Source organism: Dipodomys merriami, unplaced genomic scaffold (assembly GCF_024711535.1).
Source record: "Dipodomys merriami isolate MVZ:Mamm:240054 unplaced genomic scaffold, mDipMer1.0.p SCAF_886, whole genome shotgun sequence".
In the NCBI taxonomy this organism is placed as follows: domain Eukaryota; kingdom Metazoa; phylum Chordata; class Mammalia; order Rodentia; family Heteromyidae; genus Dipodomys; species Dipodomys merriami.
Window position 1 is genome coordinate 280,780 of NW_027206497.1, and position 17,683 is coordinate 298,462.

The 17,683-nt window shown below is 49.8% G+C and overlaps 1 protein-coding gene across 3 annotated transcripts in view; it reads left to right on the forward strand.

The window, feature by feature from the left end:
- The window catches only part of LOC138820447 (regulator of G-protein signaling 3-like), a 98,579-nt gene that overhangs the window by 53,129 nt on the left and 27,767 nt on the right, over window positions 1–17,683 (forward strand). For all 3 annotated transcript variants that reach the window (XM_070012085.1, XM_070012086.1, XM_070012087.1), the window contains 6 exons: window positions 3,340–3,421; window positions 4,191–4,296; window positions 5,197–5,548; window positions 6,395–6,434; window positions 11,302–11,498; window positions 14,177–14,260. In XM_070012085.1, the coding sequence (XP_069868186.1) occupies window positions 3,340–3,421; window positions 4,191–4,296; window positions 5,197–5,548; window positions 6,395–6,434; window positions 11,302–11,498; window positions 14,177–14,260 (861 nt within the window). The remainder of the gene's footprint in view (window positions 1–3,339; window positions 3,422–4,190; window positions 4,297–5,196; window positions 5,549–6,394; window positions 6,435–11,301; window positions 11,499–14,176; window positions 14,261–17,683) is intronic.

The window sequence follows — 17,683 nt, forward strand, 5'->3', positions numbered from 1 at the left end:
AGTGCCTGCTCACCCTCTGTGTGTATTGCAATGTGCTTGGAGTGAGAGCAGGTAGTTCTGTACACCCATGCGTGGTTTTCTTCCTCCAGCTTGGTCACCTCAAGATGGGTCAGGACTCCAGTGGCTTTGGAGTTGAACTTCATTGAAAGGGTCTGACTTCTCAGACCCAGTCTTGGAAGTTGGGGCAGGGTGGAGAGTAACAGTACTGCGAATCCCTGGGCCTTTCTTTTCATGAACAATGTGGAGGCTTTTCTCTTTTCTCTTCTCTTCTTCAGCTTGAACCCAGGGCCTCAAATGTGCTAGGCAAGCACTCTACCATTGAGATACATCCCAGCCCAAGAAGGAGTCTTCTCTCTTCTCTCTCCCTCCCCCCCTCTTTCTCCCTCTTTTTCCCTCTTTCTCCCTCTCTCTCTTTCTCTCTCCCTCTCTTTCTTTCCTTCTCCTACAAGGGGCCAAAGGAGGATGAATGTAGACATTTCTTGTACAGATTCTGGAAATGTCCAAGCTGGAAAAGAGCACAAAAATTGTTCTGATTTAAAAAAAAATTGAGGTCCCTCTGCTTCTTTCCATGATCACACTGGGAGCTAGGCTCTCACTCCCCTTATAGGCAGCGTATAGGTTCCTGGGATACATCCAGAGGTGCTCCCTGAGCCAGTGTCTGCTGCTAGGGGACCCAAGTGTTTCCCCTCCAGTTCTCCTCAATTCTCAGGTCCTGTCCTACAGCCCCACTCTGCTCCCTGTCCTCCTGCAGCTAGATAGAAAATCCCTGGTGACACCAGAGTGGCGAGGCAGGGAGGACATGGGTGAGAAGTTGACAGGTCCAGGGTCTCTTTGCTCCCCAGGGATCAGAAGGCCAGAGTGTGGTCAGAGTGGGGCCAGGCACTAAGGTGGACTGGACTTAGGATTTCAGACTCAGAGGTTCAAGATGGCTTTTCTGTTAGACACTAATGCAGATCGAGAGTGCCAAATTTTAAGTGGGATCAGGGTTTAAATCCAACTCTACTCCTGAGCTGTGGCCCTGAACATGTCACTTTACCCATCGAAGCCTCAGTCTTCCTCTTCCTAGAATAGGTATACTAAAATGAGGATGATGCCTATGAAGCATAGGGCCCAGTGTTTGCATCTAGGGTGTGTCCAGTAAGTTGTGGCATCTGGCAACAGAAGTGTAGCCATGACAGAGCGTTGGAGAGCAGGCAGGAGGGCAGAAGAGAGGAGTTGATATGGCGCAGGCCTGGGAGGAGTAGCATTGCTTTTCCTGGACTGGAAAGAGCAAGCACTACCCCTTGTAAAGGAGCCAGAGTAGGGCAGGGCTGCCTCCTTGCCCCCATATATGCAATGCCAGAAGTCCCAGGCCTCGGTTTCCTTCTCTGAAAAGTGAGCGTGCTAAAGCTGCCTTTCCCTTCAGGCGCAGTGATGGACAGGTGCTTAGGATATTGCCCTCAGTGCAGTCTGTGAGCCTGACCACTAGGGCTCTGCTCTGCTTCCTTGTCACAGTCCAACCCTCTTGCAGAGCCAGGAGATCTGCTTGCTTCATGATGCCTGTCTCCTACCACCCCTCTGTCCACCTGCTGCTTAGGCTGTTCTCTAGGCTGCTTCTTAGAAGTTGGGTGGGAGTGGGGAGGTTTCCTGGCCCTGCCTGGACCAGGTCCTCGAAGCTCACTCTGAGGCTCACACCTGGCGCCACCTCTTAAAACCCATGTCCAGAACCTGGGGGGGGAGGGGGTTGGGGCCCGACCTCCAGGCAGGAGAGGTCATGGCATTGTTGCGAGGTAGGACTAAAAAAAAATGGTAGGAAGACTTCTGTGTGGCCTGGGGGTCCCCCGAAAAGTCCCTGCTGGTCCCACGGAGTGGCTGAGGTTCCCGGCATCTTCTCTAGGCCTCAGGCGGGCTGGCGATCAAGTGGCCACTCCTGTCCTCTAGTTTTCCACACTCACTCCTCAGTTTGTTTTTCTTTCTTTCCATTTTTTTTTCTTCTTCCTGTCTTAGCTGTGTGTTTTCCCAGAATTCTTATGGGAACAGGGTATTTTCCTGCCCCCCCTCCCCCTTCCCCTTGTCTGTCAGATTTCCTGTTTTACAAACTTGCTTTGAATCTGGGCCCAGGGCTTGTGGGAAGCAGAGCCTCAGGGGCCCCAGCAGCTTCCAAGGCCCTGAGTCTCCCTAGCTCTCTGCCCCCTCCTATTTCTCATGTCTGCCCTCGGGACAGGTGACAGGTGAATTAGGTGCCCAGCCCTATGAGACAACTCTTTAGGAAGGAGACAGTAGTCCCAAGACAAGGCCAAAGTCCTTGACCTTTTCCAGGCCTGTTGAATTGGCTTCTTCTTCCACCTGCCCAGGATACCTTCCCTGTGCCTCTTGAGCCCGGCTCTATTCATGTAGTATGTTCTACATCACATCCTCCTGGAGGAACACTGTTGCCCGAGCTCACTTCAGGATTCTTTTCACTGAGTCTCTAGCAAACACTAGCCTGTTACCTAGAGTCAGAGCACAAAGGACAGTTTGTGCTGTCACAGCAAAGTCCTCCAGTTTTGCTCTACTGTTATCAACCCTGCTTTGCTTTGAAGAGACTTGTGCACCGTCTTGTCCTCTGGCTGGACTTGGTACCTTGGCAGAGCCTGGCATACAGTAGGAGCTCAATACTTGTGTGATGGTTTGAAAAGACTATCCCAAACGTTAAGTCCTTTTCATTAGTCTTCTGAAAGTCAGGGCTGTGGTCCCACCATGCACCCTGCCCTTGAGGGCAGTGTGAAGTCTGGCTAGTGCAGGTTTAGCAGGAGACTTGGCTGTGCTCTTCCCCAGTCTCCTCATCTGGGAGCTTTCCACCAGTTGCCTGTGGCCTTGGCCAACACTGCCTTTGAACCCTAGCACTCCTCCTCTGACCCTTGGCCTGAGGCTAAATGAGTACATCGAAGTTTTGCCTCCCCAGTGTTCTAGGATGGCAGCCAGCAGATGGCTTTATCTTTGGGCCTTCAGTATAGAGCCAACCCTGGGCCAGTGGCCTGAGACCAATGTGAGAAAGGAAGAAGGGAGTGTGAGGCAGGCAGTGGATGGTGGGGGGAAATGGAGGGTGAGCTGTAGCTCCTTAGAGTGCTGTAGCTTCCAGGGCAAATAACCCTTCCCAGGGCCTCTCCTATGGCAGCCAGGATTACCTCCTGAGCTCTCAGCCTCCCTGCTAGGTCCACAATCTGGTGTCAAGATGCTTCGTTCCAGATAGGGACAGGGAGGAGCTGGCCAGCTCCTCTTGGCTCTGGTTCTTGTGGAAAGGAGGGTGGCTCTGGGTGGGGCTTGTGGGCTTCCCAGCCTTGTGGCTCCTGGGAGTGACTGGGCAGGGCTGTGTCCTAGATCACCATCCCGAGGGGCAAGGATGGCTTTGGCTTCACTATCTGCTGTGATTCTCCGGTCCGAGTACAAGCTGTGGATTCTGGTAAGTGTCAGCCCCACTCCCCCACCAGCACCTGGCCTTGATAGCACAGGATAGAGCTGAAAGAGAGCCCCACTCTGGAGCAAAGAGTCCTCTTGGGTTTTCAAAAGACAAAGAATAATATTATTTTTTTAAATAACCACAGATGAAACTGAGGTTTATGAAGATATACTCACTCCTTTTTATGTTTTTTATCAAAATGAAAATAGGCTCTTACATTTTGATTCCCAGTTGGTGTTGAACAGAAACGAAACCCAAATTTCTGTAATGACTGCTGGAAAGAAATGAGTTATTTGTGAGTTCCATTTGAAATGGATATTTTATCCAGGGGCAAGCCTAATTAGAAGTAGCCATTCCTTGTTCCTTTCATGAGTGAAGAGGCGCATCTTTCAGGCAGAAGCCAGGCTCAGTGATCAGGATGGTCTCTGTGCCCATCAGGGATGGGCAGGGGCTGGAGGTCAATGAACGGGGGAGGAGGAATGCATCAAGTGTGTGAGGCTGGCACAGAGATGGGCTCTCAGTGGGCTAGGAGGCCCTGGGTGGAGAGTAGAAAGCATAGCTGGCCAGAACCAAGGTGATAGGCAGAGGGGAGGTGCTGGCAGAGGGTGCACCCTCCAGAGCCACCCAGTTCAAACCTTCATTTTCCAGATGGAGAAACAGAAAAAGGGTGGTCTTTGCTTGAGGTCCTAATGTGGAAGCAAAGGACTCCAGGCCCTTAGAGGGGGTCTTGGGCTTGCAGGAAGCCCTGTATGACTTTTCTTTGTCCCTGCAGGGGGCCCAGCAGAGCGGGCAGGGCTGCAGCAGCTGGACACAGTGCTACAACTGAACGAGAGGCCGGTGGAGCACTGGAAATGTGTGGAGCTGGCACACGAGATCCGGTGACAGGGGCAGCGGGTGACTGGGGCCCCAGGATGGTGGCACATCTTCCCCACCCCCGGCTGTGGGCATGCTGCTTTGCCCTACCTTACTCTTGCCAGTGCTTCCTTTGCCCAGCTGTGAGCAATTCACGTTGCTCCTCAGGGAATCCATTTCTTGGCCTGAAAATGGAAGGTTCAGGATCAGAGCAATTTTGGATCCCCACAGCAAACAGCAGGGAAGAAGCTCTCAAACAGTCTCCGTGGTTCATGATGTGGCTCCGGGGGCTCGCTTTCCACTTTAGCTAATTATTTCTGCTACCTACCAGCTAAGCTCTTTGTTTAAAGGTATAGGTATTGCAAATCCTTAATTACACCGTTAAAAAAATTATTCTTTAAAATATTTAGTCCCTTTAAATTTGACCCCCTAGGGTAAGACTCTAATGGCTTCATTTAGGTTTCCATTTATAGCATCTAAAGTGACTAGATGAAGCCAGGTGTGGTGGTGTGTGACTGTCATCCCAGCATGAGGCAAGAAGAGAGAGGCAGGAGGATTGTGAGTTCGAGGCCAGCTAGGGCTACACAGTGAGACCTTTCATAACAAAAGCAAACATAGAAATTAGAATGTCTGGAGGAGGTTGCATTTAGGTATTTTGCATGCTCCAACTTGCTTGTACCTTGCCCACAAAGTTGAATATGGTGATCTCTCCTATTGGATCCTACTCAGCCACTGCTGAGAGACACCTCTACCCTCTTTGCTAGCAGTCTCTGTGTTCCATAGCCTCTTCCATCCTTTCCTGCTCTGACCTGGGCATCGGTTCCCCCGTGATTGCTTCCTCTTTCTTTCCACTCTGCAGGCCCTCACCCAGGCTGACTATGATCTTCCCCAGACTCAAATCCTCTCTATGATTCCCTAACTTCCAGGAGCTGCCCCAGCGAAATCATCCTGCTCGTGTGGCGCATGGTTCCCCAGGTCAAGCCGGGGCCAGATGGAGGGGTCCTGCGGCGGGCCTCCTGCAAGTCAGCACATGACTTCCAGGCACCCCCCAACAAGAGGGAGAAGAACTGTACCCATGGGGTTCAGGCCCGGCCTGAGCAACGCCATAGCTGCCACCTGGTGTGTGACAGCTCAGATGGGCTGCTGCTGGGCGGCTGGGAGCGCTACACCGAGGTGGGCAAGCGTGGGGGCCAGCACACGCTGCCTGCGCTGTCTCGAGCCAGTGCCCCCACCGACCCCAACTATATCATCCTGGCCCCGCTGAACCCTGGGAGCCAGGTATAGACAGCTGGTATGGGGAAGGGAAAGGGCACTGGGTCCCTGTGGGAGGCTGGAAGGTCTCAGGGATTCAGAATTTGGTTGTGAGCAGCCCGCTTTGGGGGTGGTGGTGCTGGGAGTGTTGGGCAAAGAGATAGGGTTATGCCAGCTCTGGCCTCTGCAAGACTGGGTAGAGGGTAGAGATGGGTATTTTGGCCTCAGGACACATATCCAGGGCCAGACACACGCAGGCTAGAGGGTGTTAGCTTGCCCGAAGCCGGTGCCTCTCCAGGGGAATGGGCTGCCCTGCTAGGTGGTGATCCCCCAGATTCTGCATTCTCCATGGTCATATGTTGGGATGTGGACCGGGGCCCCCATAGCATCAGTCCTATGAGACACTCTGGGTAAATAGTGTTCTGAGGGCATATGAGTTTGGAAAATGTCCTGTACTCTCTTCCCTTTTGGAAGATCCCCAATGGCATTAGCCTGCTTGAAGTTCAGAGGTCATCCTGCAGTGAAGCAGGCCATCTAACCTTGTATAACCTGACCTTTCCAACACTTCCTGGATGGTAGCACCCTTTATGGCAGTTTTGGGGTCCCACCATTCCAGTGAGCCTTGGAAAGCACTTTGGTTGGAACTAGCACTAACAAAGAAGCTGAGACCTCTCCAAGGTGTCCAGCTTTATGGCACACAAAGCCTCTTTCAACCCTGGGTTCCCTCCAAGCCTCATCTCTCAGAACTGCTGTTTGGTCCTTGTGTCCTGAGATATTCTACTTCTGATCTCTGAGGCTCAGTGTCCAGTAGTTTACTGAGCTATTCAAATTTATTCCTGGGGCTGAGCTGGGTCTCCTGTTTTTCCCTTGTAGCTACTGCGGCCAGTGTACCAGGAGGACCCTATCCCTGAAGGTGAGTTGTCCACTACTATTGTGCCCTCTTGGCTTGGAGAGGTGGCAGAGGGCAGCCGAGGCCTGGCCCAGCCTTCTGCTCTGAGTTCAGAGGCCTTTCTAGTGGAGTCAAGATAGCTTAGCATGTAAACACATGGTCCCTTTCTTCTTGCAGTTTCTTTCTTCTCATAGTCTCTTCCCTCCCGCTACCACCCACCCCAATGAAAGAGTGTGTTTCTCCTTGAGCCATCAAAGGGACAGAATACTCAGGACTCCAGCATTCAGCTGAGCATCATCCAGTGTTACTGAACAGCACTGTCGGGCCTTTGTGGGGGCAGCCATGGAGTGTAGAGCTGGGAGGTCTCAGTTTGGAGCTCTAGTTATATGGCTTTAAGCAAATTCCCTTTCTTCACTGCACAGCTATAAAATGAGGCCAGTAGTAATTCTTGTTCAGAGAGTTGGTTGTGAGCAGTAAGCCTGGATGTTGATTGATGTGACAGAAGGTGGAGGTCTCTGAAGTGCATCAATGTCTCTTACTGTTTGATGGATTCTTCTTTGGACTTCAAATCTTGGCCAGGAATAGAATCTGGCCAACTCCTCCAGGAAGGCCTAAGATACCAGTCTCTCTCTCTCCCCCTCTGTGTGTGTGTGTGTGTGTGTGTGTGTGTGTGTGTGTGTGTGTGTGTGTGTGTGTGTGTGTGTGTGTGTGTGTGTGTGTGTGTGTGTGTGTGTGTGTGTGTGTGTGTGTGTGTGTGTGTGTATTGGGACTGAGGCTTAAATTCAAGGATGGAGCACTTCCTTTTTTTTTTCTTCTGCTTATGGCTGGAACTCTACTTCTTGAGCTGTAGCTCTACTTCTGGCTCTTTGGTGGCTAATTGGAGACGAGAGTCTCACAGACTTTCCTGCCCAAGATAGCTTTAAATTGTGATCCTTGGATCTTAACCTCCTGAGCAATTAGGATTACAGGCATAAACCACCAATGGCCAGTAGTATGTAAGTCTTGATACTAGAGTTGGCTGAGCATTCCTTAAGGCCCTTATACACCTGTCAAGAGCTCTGTATCTGCATGGTTGGGACAGCTTTGCCCGGCAGCCTGCAATACTCATCTAGTATGTACATGAGCCCTTAAGCTGATACCTGCAGAATGCCCTTGACCTCGTCCTGAGAGTTGCTATTTCCAGGCCTCCTTGCTGTTTCAGCGATAGAAAGACAATTTTTATAGTGGGTACTAGGAAGAATGCTTATGTCTTTTGAGGGGAAAAGGGCTCCCACAGGCTCAGGGTCTCTGACAGAAGCTATCTTTTTTTCTCTCCCCTCTTGGGCCTCAAAGAACTGGGCCTGGCCAGTTCTCTCTGGGGGAGGAGTCTGATGGGATCCAACAGCAAGTGTCTAAAAAGCTTTTAGTCAGCTCATTAGATTGGAATGATGATGTTGCTGCAAAATGGTGACTTCAGTAAGGCCAGGGCTGAGCAGGGCATATCATTGGGTCCAGTATCAGTGCCTTGCAGGCAGTAGAAATTCAGTAGAATTTTGGTTGAGTGAGTGACCAAGGAGAATGACTCCATTGCCTTGGTGGTGGTTTTGAAGCCTGATCACAGAATACGGAAGTTCTAAGAGGTGTGCCACCTGCTGTGGTCACCTGGACATGGTCTGGGAAGTCCAGGGTGGATTCTTTCTCAGCCTGAGAGACACCCCTGTGGTTACTCCTAACCTATGTCTGTATTTTTCATTCTCTGAGAATATAATACCCAGAAGGGCACAGCCATCTAAGCCATGGGAAAGGGACAAGTAAGGAAACGATGGTGTTGTTAATAACCACGGTAACTTTTTGAATGCATTGTATCAAGGTCTTGGCTTTGCTTCATTTATTCTTCGTAATAATAATCATTTGGTATCCAAGGACATCTTTGCCTTTTCCCAAGGATTAAATCTTTTTAGTGCCTAGTCCTGGGGCTCAGCGGAAGGGTGAAAATTCAGAGCACAAAGCTTCCTTTAACATACTAAGGGTTGTCCAGAGGTTAAAGCTATCACCAGGGTGCCGACTTCTGGTCCTCTGGCTAGCCTGCCAGGAGGTAGCCTTTCAGAGTTTGGACTGAGCTGTCCTGAGTTGAATAGAGTCTGGTGCCCTTCCAGAGCCTGGAGTGCCTGTTTTTGCGGTAGTTGGCATGTGCCTGGGCCTGCTGTACCCTAGGCATTGTCCCCTTCCCTGTGAAGGCAGCCTCGCTTCAGATTCACCATTGCCAAGGGTCGGGTGGCTGCCAGGGCTCCCGTCAGAAGCTGAGAGCAAAGCTCTGTAATTACTGTGTTTGGAGAGTGAAGCAGGTGTTAGAGGTAAAGAGATGAGACAAGAATATGGACCCCGGGGCCTTTGGAGTTAGTAGCAGGTGGGAAGCAATGGGTTTGCCTTCACAGACTCAGTGACTAGCTTGCAGTTTTAGCTGCCCTAAAAAAAAAAAAAAAGACACTTACCTCCAGCCAAGTCCCTTGCTCCATGTCACAAGGGATGTGGCCATGGGGCTTCTGAGACTGGCCACTGCCTATGTTGCATTTACCAGTCATATGACCTTGGGAAAATTGCCCAAACGCTCTGCACCTTAGTTTCTTGTCTGTAATATAGTATGATGCAAGCCTCTCCTCCCTGAAGGCAGAATGATAGGCCAGGTGTTTGATATGTGACTCTCAAGACCCAAGGTGAAGATTCTTTGAAAGCCCTGAGCCAGAGGAAGGAAGAAATGGCTTTTTTTGGAATCTGAGAAAAGTTGGACCCTGGTGGTCATGCCTGTAATCCTACCTACTCCGAAGGCTAAGATCTGAGGATCTCAGTTCAAAGCCAACCTGGGCAGGAAAGTTTGTGAGACTCCTATCCAATTAACAACTGGGGGTAAAAAGCTGAAAGCGGAGCTGTGGCTGAAGTGGCAGAGCACTAGCCTTGAGCCAAAAAAGCTCAGGGATAGGGACCAGGCCCTGAGTTCAAGACCCAAGACTGACACAAACATACACAAAACCTGAGACTTAGGTCTGTGGCCCATATTTTGCCATGTGCAGATGGTACCATTCTTTAATTTTGGTCTAATTGGCTTGAATTAGTCCTATCTTATTTTACCTTCTCTGCTTTAGGCTTGGCCATGCCAACTGTCCTGTCCAGTTCCAAATGAGTCCAGTTGCCTCCCATCTCAGGTGGCTTGAGACCAATGCCCACATCTGCCCATCCATGGCCTTGATGTGTGTCTTGTTCAGCAGTTTAGGGCTTGAGGGAATCTGAGCCACACTGGTACTGGTGCTTTGTGTGGGCTGAAAAACTGTTTGGGCTAGGCAGGAGCTCATACAAATATAGCAGATTTGTATAAGACAGATAATATAGCCACCTGTAAGATCTCCATTTTGCAGGGGGAGAAAACTGACTCAGCGGGGAAAGAAACTGACTCAGGGGGAGAAAACACTCATTCAGGGTTGTACAGCTAGTCTCCAATTTGAGAAGTTGGTGCTCTAGTTCAAGGAAATCCATTACAGACTTTGAGTGGCAGAATGGGCTCTTCCTGCCAAGGGGCCAGGGCCTGGCAGGCAGATACCCCTCAGCTCCCCTATTCACAGGGGCCATGCTGGATGAGGAGCATGTGACTTCTTCCAGGCACCTGCACCTCCTGCCCTCAGTCTTGGGCTCCCCAGTTCCCCTAAGGCACTCAGAAGAAAGGCAGGAAGTGGGTTAGTTATTGTGGCTTGAGTGCCGCCCCCAGATTTGACTATTGGTGGTCACTTGTGGGGGCAGACTTGTTTTTCTCACCTCTCAGAGAGAAGGGTGGGAGGAAGAAGGAAGTGTGAAACCTTCTGGGCCATTTCCTCTAAACCATGGCCTTGCGTTGGTGGGGAGCTTCCCTGAAGTGTATTTGGGCTGGGTTACCCTGGCTGCCAGGGCTGGGGACAGAGAGAAGCCTGGGCACTCAGATCCAGACTGGATATCCAGGGAGGACATGGCTGGCTTTCTCTGGCTGCAAGAACCCTTGGAAGGGATCAGGTGTGTGCTGAGCACAGTCATTCTGCCTTCCCTCTCTCCTCATGCTTGTGTCTAGAAAGAGCACAGGAAGGGGGCTCCTGTTCCCTTGTCATGTGAAGGACAGACCCCCATAGACCCTGCAAAGCCATTGTCTCTGTCCCCACTCTAGAGGATGCTATCTGTGTGACAGATGGGCTAGTGGGGCTGGGCTGGTAACAGAGGGATGAAGACACACACTGTCATACAGGAAGTTCCTTCTGATCCAACTCATTGTTCCATGTGGGACTCAAGGCTCAGTGAGGTCAGATCTGCTGATTTTTTAGATATGAGCAACTTCTCATTTCTAATTTATTTTTTTAATGGTACTAGGGATTGAAGTCAGGGCCTCATACTTGCTAGGCAAAGGCTCTACCACTTGAGCCATACTCCTAGTCTTTTGGGCTGTGGTTTGATTTCAGATAGAACCTAATATTTTACCCAGACTGGCCTTGGAAAGTGATCCTCCGACTTCTGCCTTCCAAGTAGCTGAGATTGGAGGCATGTGCCATTATGCCAGGACTTTAGATATAAGCGACTTGTTGGTCAATAAATGGAGAGGTCTGATTTGGGATCTGGGACACTGTATCAAGAGTGTCATCATTGTTGGCTCCCAGTTCTGTCTGAACCCTGAACATTCCTTGTTTACATGTCTTTACTGCTCATAAGAATGGGAGACAGGCCCACAACGTGGCTGGAGGCTCCCTGTGTACTTATGCTCTTTGCATATGCTCTTTGGGCCTAGCCCAAGCTAATTAGTAGTTGGTGGTGTAGACTAATTGGGTCTGTGCTCCCAGTGTTTCCAGGGAGGCCCTTGTCAGTGGTAGTAGAAATGCCTCACTGCCCCCTTTCTGTTCCACAGAGGCAGGGAGCCCCAGTAAAGGGAAGTCCTACACGGGCCTGGGGAAGAAGTCCCGGCTGATGAAGACAGTGCAGACAATGAAGGGCCACGGGAACTACCAAGACTGCTCAGTCCTCAGGCCGCACGTCCCGCACTCGAGCTATGGCACCTACGTCACCCTGGCCCCCAAAGTCCTGGTGTTCCCTGTTTTTGTTCAGGTGAGCTTAGCTCCCAGGGAGGGAGCACCATCCCAGGTCTCAGGGCGGTGTCTCCTCCAGGACCCCTCTGGGGACAAATGGTTCCAGATGCTCAGGGTTCTGGGGGTGATATGGAGAAGCACAGAAGCTCCACATAGGAAGGTGTGGAGCCATGCTGCACAGGTTGACCCCAACTGCTTGTCACATCACAAGGCTGGCTTGCTAAGGCTCCCCTCCCTGCCTCGTCCAGCAGTTATTGTTTGGACTGAGGGACCAATGAATACTGGTGGCCCAAGATTCATATACAGTTCCCTCCTCCTACAGCCTCTACTTTTCTCTCTTCGTCCCCATTTTTCCTCTCTTTTTAAAAATCAATCTCAGCCAGGTGCCAGTGGCTCACATCTGTATTCCTAGCTACTCAGGAGGCTGAGATCTGAGGATCATAGTTCAAAGCCCAGCACAGGCAGGAGTCCAGGAAACTCTTATCTCCAATTAACCCCAGAAAACCAGGAGTGGCACTGTGGCTCAAAGTGGTAGGGTGCTAACCTTGAGCCAAAAGGTCAGGGACAGCACTCAGGCCCTGAGTTCAAACCCCACCACTGAAAAAAAATTAATCTCCATTTATCACCCTGTATGAACATTTAAGTGACTTTTCTGTATATATGTATGCATATATGTATGTATCTATCTGCATATTAAAAAATAGATCTCATTCTATACTCTGCTGCCTTTTTAGGTTTTTTTTTGCAGTGCTGGGAATCAAACCCATGGTCTGTACATACTACTTAAGTGCTCTTCCACTGAGCTAGATTCCCCAGTAACTGTTTTCCTGAGATAGTTTTTCTATGCAGCCCAGGATGGCTACATAATCCTCATGATCCTCCAGCTTCAGACTCCTTGTTGGGATTGCGGGCATATGCCACCACACTCTGTTTGTTGCCTTTTTTAGACAAAAATTGTAGCATGCACATTTCTCTCCTTATTCCATGTCCTTCAAGGCTGGATTCTGTAGTGGTTCCCAGTCTTCTATCATATGGATATACCTTGTTTATTTAACTAGCTCGGCATGTTTACTCTTCTGCTATTGTAAATAACTTTGCAATGCCCATCTTTGTACATGAATTGTTGCTGGTTATTTTTCTTGGGAAAAATTTCCTGGATGTGAAATGACTTGACCATGGGTCATGAATGTCTTTAAGATACTTTATACGTACTAACAAACTGCTGTCCTTAGCAGCATGGGGATGTTACGGTCCCATGGCCTTTACTTCTGACCGTGACCTCCCAGTGTGCCTGTCACTGTCCGGTGGATTTTAGAACCTCCACTTGGCCAGGATTTAACATGTCTGTGACAGGTAATGCCCCACTTCCTTAACAGCTGTGCTGGCAAGGTCTGCCCTCTGCCATTTTTTGTGGATCTCGTCTCTTCCTTGAGACAGAGACTCTAATGTCTTTCTCTTTTGTTTACTTATTTTAGTTTTGTTTTGTTTTTAACTGAAATAGGCTCTTTCTATGTAGCCCAGGCTACCCTTGAACTCACAATCTTCCCTCTCATAATCCTCCTGAACGTTGAGATAATAGGTACATAACATTGTGGCTGCTTATTGTTTTTATTTTTGTTGTTTTAAAACGTTTTTGAAGCATGATGAGAATTCCTTGAAAAAAAGTGTAAAATACATAAACTAAAAAATGGCATAACACTTAACTGTTCAATTTAACAAGTGACTGGAAAGTGAATTCCCTTTAAGAATTCACTGGAGATGAAGGAATAGACCCTGTGGGCAGGATGGAAGCCCCACGTATCTTCCCGATCATGGTACCCGCCCCTGACCAGAGGAACCCAGCCCCCTACACCTAGCTTGGTGATGAGCAGTCCTTCTCTTTCATTTTACCATCTGAGTATGTTTCCCTAAATAACATGCTCCCTTTTGCCTCCTTTTGAATGATATTTAATGAAATCCTACTGGACATATTTATTAGAGTCCTGCTTCTTTGGCCGCCTGTTATTTCAAGCTCCATCAGCTTGTTGTATGTAACTGAAATTTGTTTTATTATTTTTCTTCAGTAGTTCCCTGGAGGCCAGGTACATAGAAGCCATGTTCTAAATATACGTTCACAAGGACAAGTCCTGACGAATGACCTAGAATTTAAGGAACTCTCTCCAGGCTGGATGGGATGGGATGACTGGGTGAGAAGTTTAGGGAGAATTAGTTCTTGGGGAACTTATGAGTAAGAAAGAGTCAGTCAGCTCAAGTGCATTTTGAATACGGAGCAAGGAAAGGCCTGGTCCTAAAAAGGGACTGGAATAGACAAATCTCTGGACATGTGGATGTCAGGAAGCCTGCAGGGCCTGACAGCAGGGACCTTCCTGTGAGGGGTGAGCAGGACAGATGGGGGGTTGGAGGGCCCCTGAGCTCAGTGTGGGGGCGAGCAGAGAGGGGAGGGCCGCAGAGGGCCCAAACATGTGGTTGGATTTCCTGCCAGAGAGCACAGCTCTGGGGGTAAAGACTGCTGGGGAAGGTGGCGGCCGCAGCCCCGCACAGGACAGGAGTCAGTGTCTTTCTGTTCCATCTTGTGTGTGAAGGGCTTGGGGGTTCTCAGGGGAGGGGAGAGGGTTCCCAGCGGCTGGCTTTGGCGAGCTGCTCCCCTCTGGGGCCTCTCTGAACTGCCCACTCAGAGCCTTGCTTTTTATTTTTCAGCCCCTAGATCTCTGTAACCCTGCCCGGACCCTCCTGCTGTCTGAGGAGCTGCTGCTGTACGAAGGGAGGAACAAGGCTTCTCAGGTAGGATGTGGGCACTGCCAGGCTGGCTCTCACTAGGCTTCCCTGGCCAGCCTCCAGGCCTCTCACCCTTCTCCTCTCTTTCTAGTCTTAGAATTGTACAATTTAAGGATGTGGGGGGAGACCCAAAGCCTAGTCTCATTTCCTCTTCTTAAATAGCTACCTGGCGGTGGGGAACTCACCGCCTCTCAAAGCCATTTAGTCCATCTTCAATGGTTCCAACTTTCCCCCAGCCCCCTAAGACATCCCATTGTTTTCTTGACTCCCTTTTTGGAGAAGAGATGACACATCTGGACTTTGATAGTGACTTTGTGGGGAGATTAAAGCTGTTAGCAGAAAAGCTTTAGAGGAATATCTATTACTTGAGTCTCCTGAGTGTATTAGCCCCTTCAGAAAGACCACTCCTGTGACTTTTCCTGGGCTCTTGCTTTATCACCAAGAGGAGGGGGGCTGAGGGGGTGGGGCCATGCCAATGTTTCTGGGAGCTGCCTCCTCATCTCTCATGGGAAAGACCTTACTCACACCAGGACCTAGCCCAGGCCCTGTCCTTGAGCTTAAATTTACTTGGGAGCCAGATGCTGATGACTCACACATGTAGTTCTAGCTACTCAGGAGGCTGAGATCTGAGGATCAAGGTTTCAAGGCAACCCAGGAAGAAAGGTCTCTAAGACTTTTATCTCCCATTAACTAACCAAAAGCTAAAAGTGAAGGTATGGCTCAAGTGGTAAAGCACCAGCCTTCAGCAAAAAAGCCAAGTGAGAGCATGAGATTCTGAGTTCAAACAGCAGTACGGGCTCTCTCTCTCTCTCTCTCTCTCTCTCTTTCTCTCTCTCTCTCTCTCTCTCTCTCTCTCTCTCTCTCTCTCTCTCTCTCTCTCTCTCTCTCTCTCTCCCTCTTTCTCTCTGTCTCTGTCTCTGTCTCTCTCTGTCTCTCTGTCTCTCTCCCCCCCCCCTCCTTGGGAGCAGAAGGTGGAGCCTTGGAATCTGGCCTGGCTCACAGGCATAAACAGAAGGTTCGCTGCAGGTCAGTCCTGATGCAAACATAGTTCTTCCCAGGTAAATAGTCGCTTGGCACAGTAGGAAGTTGGGGCAGGAACTTGGAGGCAGGAAGCCTCTCCTCCAGATATCTCCCATCCTGTTTCTGGCTTCACTTTCCCCATCTGCACAGTGGGTATGTGCGTATGTATATGAGGGAGCTGAGTGGAGCCTGAGACTGGCTGGTCTCGAAGGGCTCCGGTATGCCAGTGACCATGGCTGAAGCACAGGTTGGCTTTTGCTTTGTTCTATTTAGTTTTTAAGAGAGCATGCTCCAGATGATGATTGTCTTTTTTCAAGAATGATCCCTGGGAAGACAGCATGCTTGTTCCACTGCAGTGGGATGCTGAGGTCATATCTGCATCACATTTAGGAACTTCCTTCAGAATCTCAGCGTGTCCTCTGACCCGCCTCAGTGGCAGTAAAACCCCACTGGGTGAGGGGATTTGGGCTTCTGGAGTGTGATGCTGCTGGTGCTATATGTGGTGAAGGGGAATCCAGTGTGCAGGCCCAGCAGGTAAAGTGTGGCCAGATAGCCAACAGACCAAGAAGAAGGCAGTGAGGATGGCAGTCACCCTGCAGCCCACACCTGTGTGGACATTCATTCATCATTCATCCTGCAAACAGGGAGGCCTGTACTGTGTAGCCTGCATATGCAGTTTGCATACTTGATGTGGATAAGCTCTGTAGTTCTCCCAGGAGACAATCAATTATTTCCCCCCACTTTCTAGATGAGGAAACTCAGGCTGCACCTGAGGTGACCGGGGGCCTGGGGGTTTCAGGGTGGGTAAGGAGTGGAACCAAATTGAATCCTCAGCTCTCTAGCTCAGCATTGCTTTCTAGGATCCCTGTTGCCTCTGGTATTTGTTAAAAAAACAAACACACACCAGCCAAGCCATCACCGTAGTTCAAATTCATCCTCCATGTCTTTGCTTCATGGCTTAGGACGGACAGATTTCCCTCTTGAAGACTGAAGGGTATAATGTGAGGACCTATCTAATAAACATAGCCCTTTCTCTTGAAGTACAATAGCAATAGGAGGCTCTGGGTAGATTTTCAGGTCTCTCAAGCTAAAAGCAGAAAACAATTCCAGAGGGTGTTAGGTAACTTTAGAGAACCTTAGCATCGTGGGTTCTTAGGAATCATCTGTTCTCGTTGCTTCCCTGCGGCTTTCCAGCAAATGCTTTTCAGAACCAGAAAGGGCAGCCCCTATGAGCAGTGGATTTGTGGCTTGAGAGCCTTCATTTGCAGCAAGTGCTGTTGTGTGATTGACAGAAATCTGCATTTCTGGAGTATTCCCGCTTGTGTTGTGGGCTCCTCTCTTCTCTGGGCATGCTCAGATTTGTTAATGCCTACGAGCTGATCCAGTGCCACTTCATAAACTGCTCTCACCGCACTCCCCTCCCCACCTAAAAGTCACACACTTGCCCAATGTGTACCGAGATCCAATCAGCATTTTGGAGCAGCCCATTTGTACATTCAAACAATAGTTCCTCAGCATTTGCACTGTAGCCAGGCCCTGCGCTAGGTTCCTGGAATACTGTGAAGCACAAGACAGACACACCCTCACTTTACACACTGACTCACCAGTTTACCATTAACTAAGGTGCACTTAGGTCTTGTCTGCAAACTCTGATTCCCAGGAGAAGCTAGGTTAGGACCACTTGAGAAAGTACCCGCCATGTTGTAAGGCTAGCTCCTCTACGTAGACCTTCACTCAGTCTTTGACTCTGGAACATCAGATGTAAGCTGGGAGGAGGTGTGGGGAAGACACCGGGAGGCTCCTGTGGCCAGGGGTGGAAGGCAGCAGGTAACTGGGTGATGGGCCTGGCATCATTCTTCTGTGGGCTGCCGGGAATTCTATTGGAGCAAGGGCTTGGGAAGGGGTTCATACACATGCCCTGCCTTGGCACTTGGTCCTTGTCCTGCTTTGGCCTCTGTCTTGACTCCAGCTGTGTGCCAGCTCTGTCCTTTCCCTGACCTAACCTTTGGGGGAAATTCTTCACTCATGCCTTAATCACTTCCTGTCTAGACCATATTCTCAGCTCTGGGAATTGAGGATAGGGCAGTGGCTTAGGCCTTTTTTCACCTTGCCCATGGCTCCTCCCACTAGCCTTCCATCCAGCCCTCTCTGGGCCTTGGCCTTTTTTTTTTTTTAACTTTTGAGGCTCCTGGTGAATTGTCTCCTCCAACTTTTTCCGTGCCAGCTTCCTTGTGGGTCTGGAGGTAAGGCCAGATTTCCCTTGAGTGGATGCAGGAACAAGAAGGTTTGCCTCGTGTTTTCAGCTAGTGTACCTACCACCTTCATTCATTGTTTAGACTTTGCAGCTCCCTCCTTAGACATCCAATTCATGGAATATTTCTGGACTTCTCCATCATTTTCTTTGGTTTT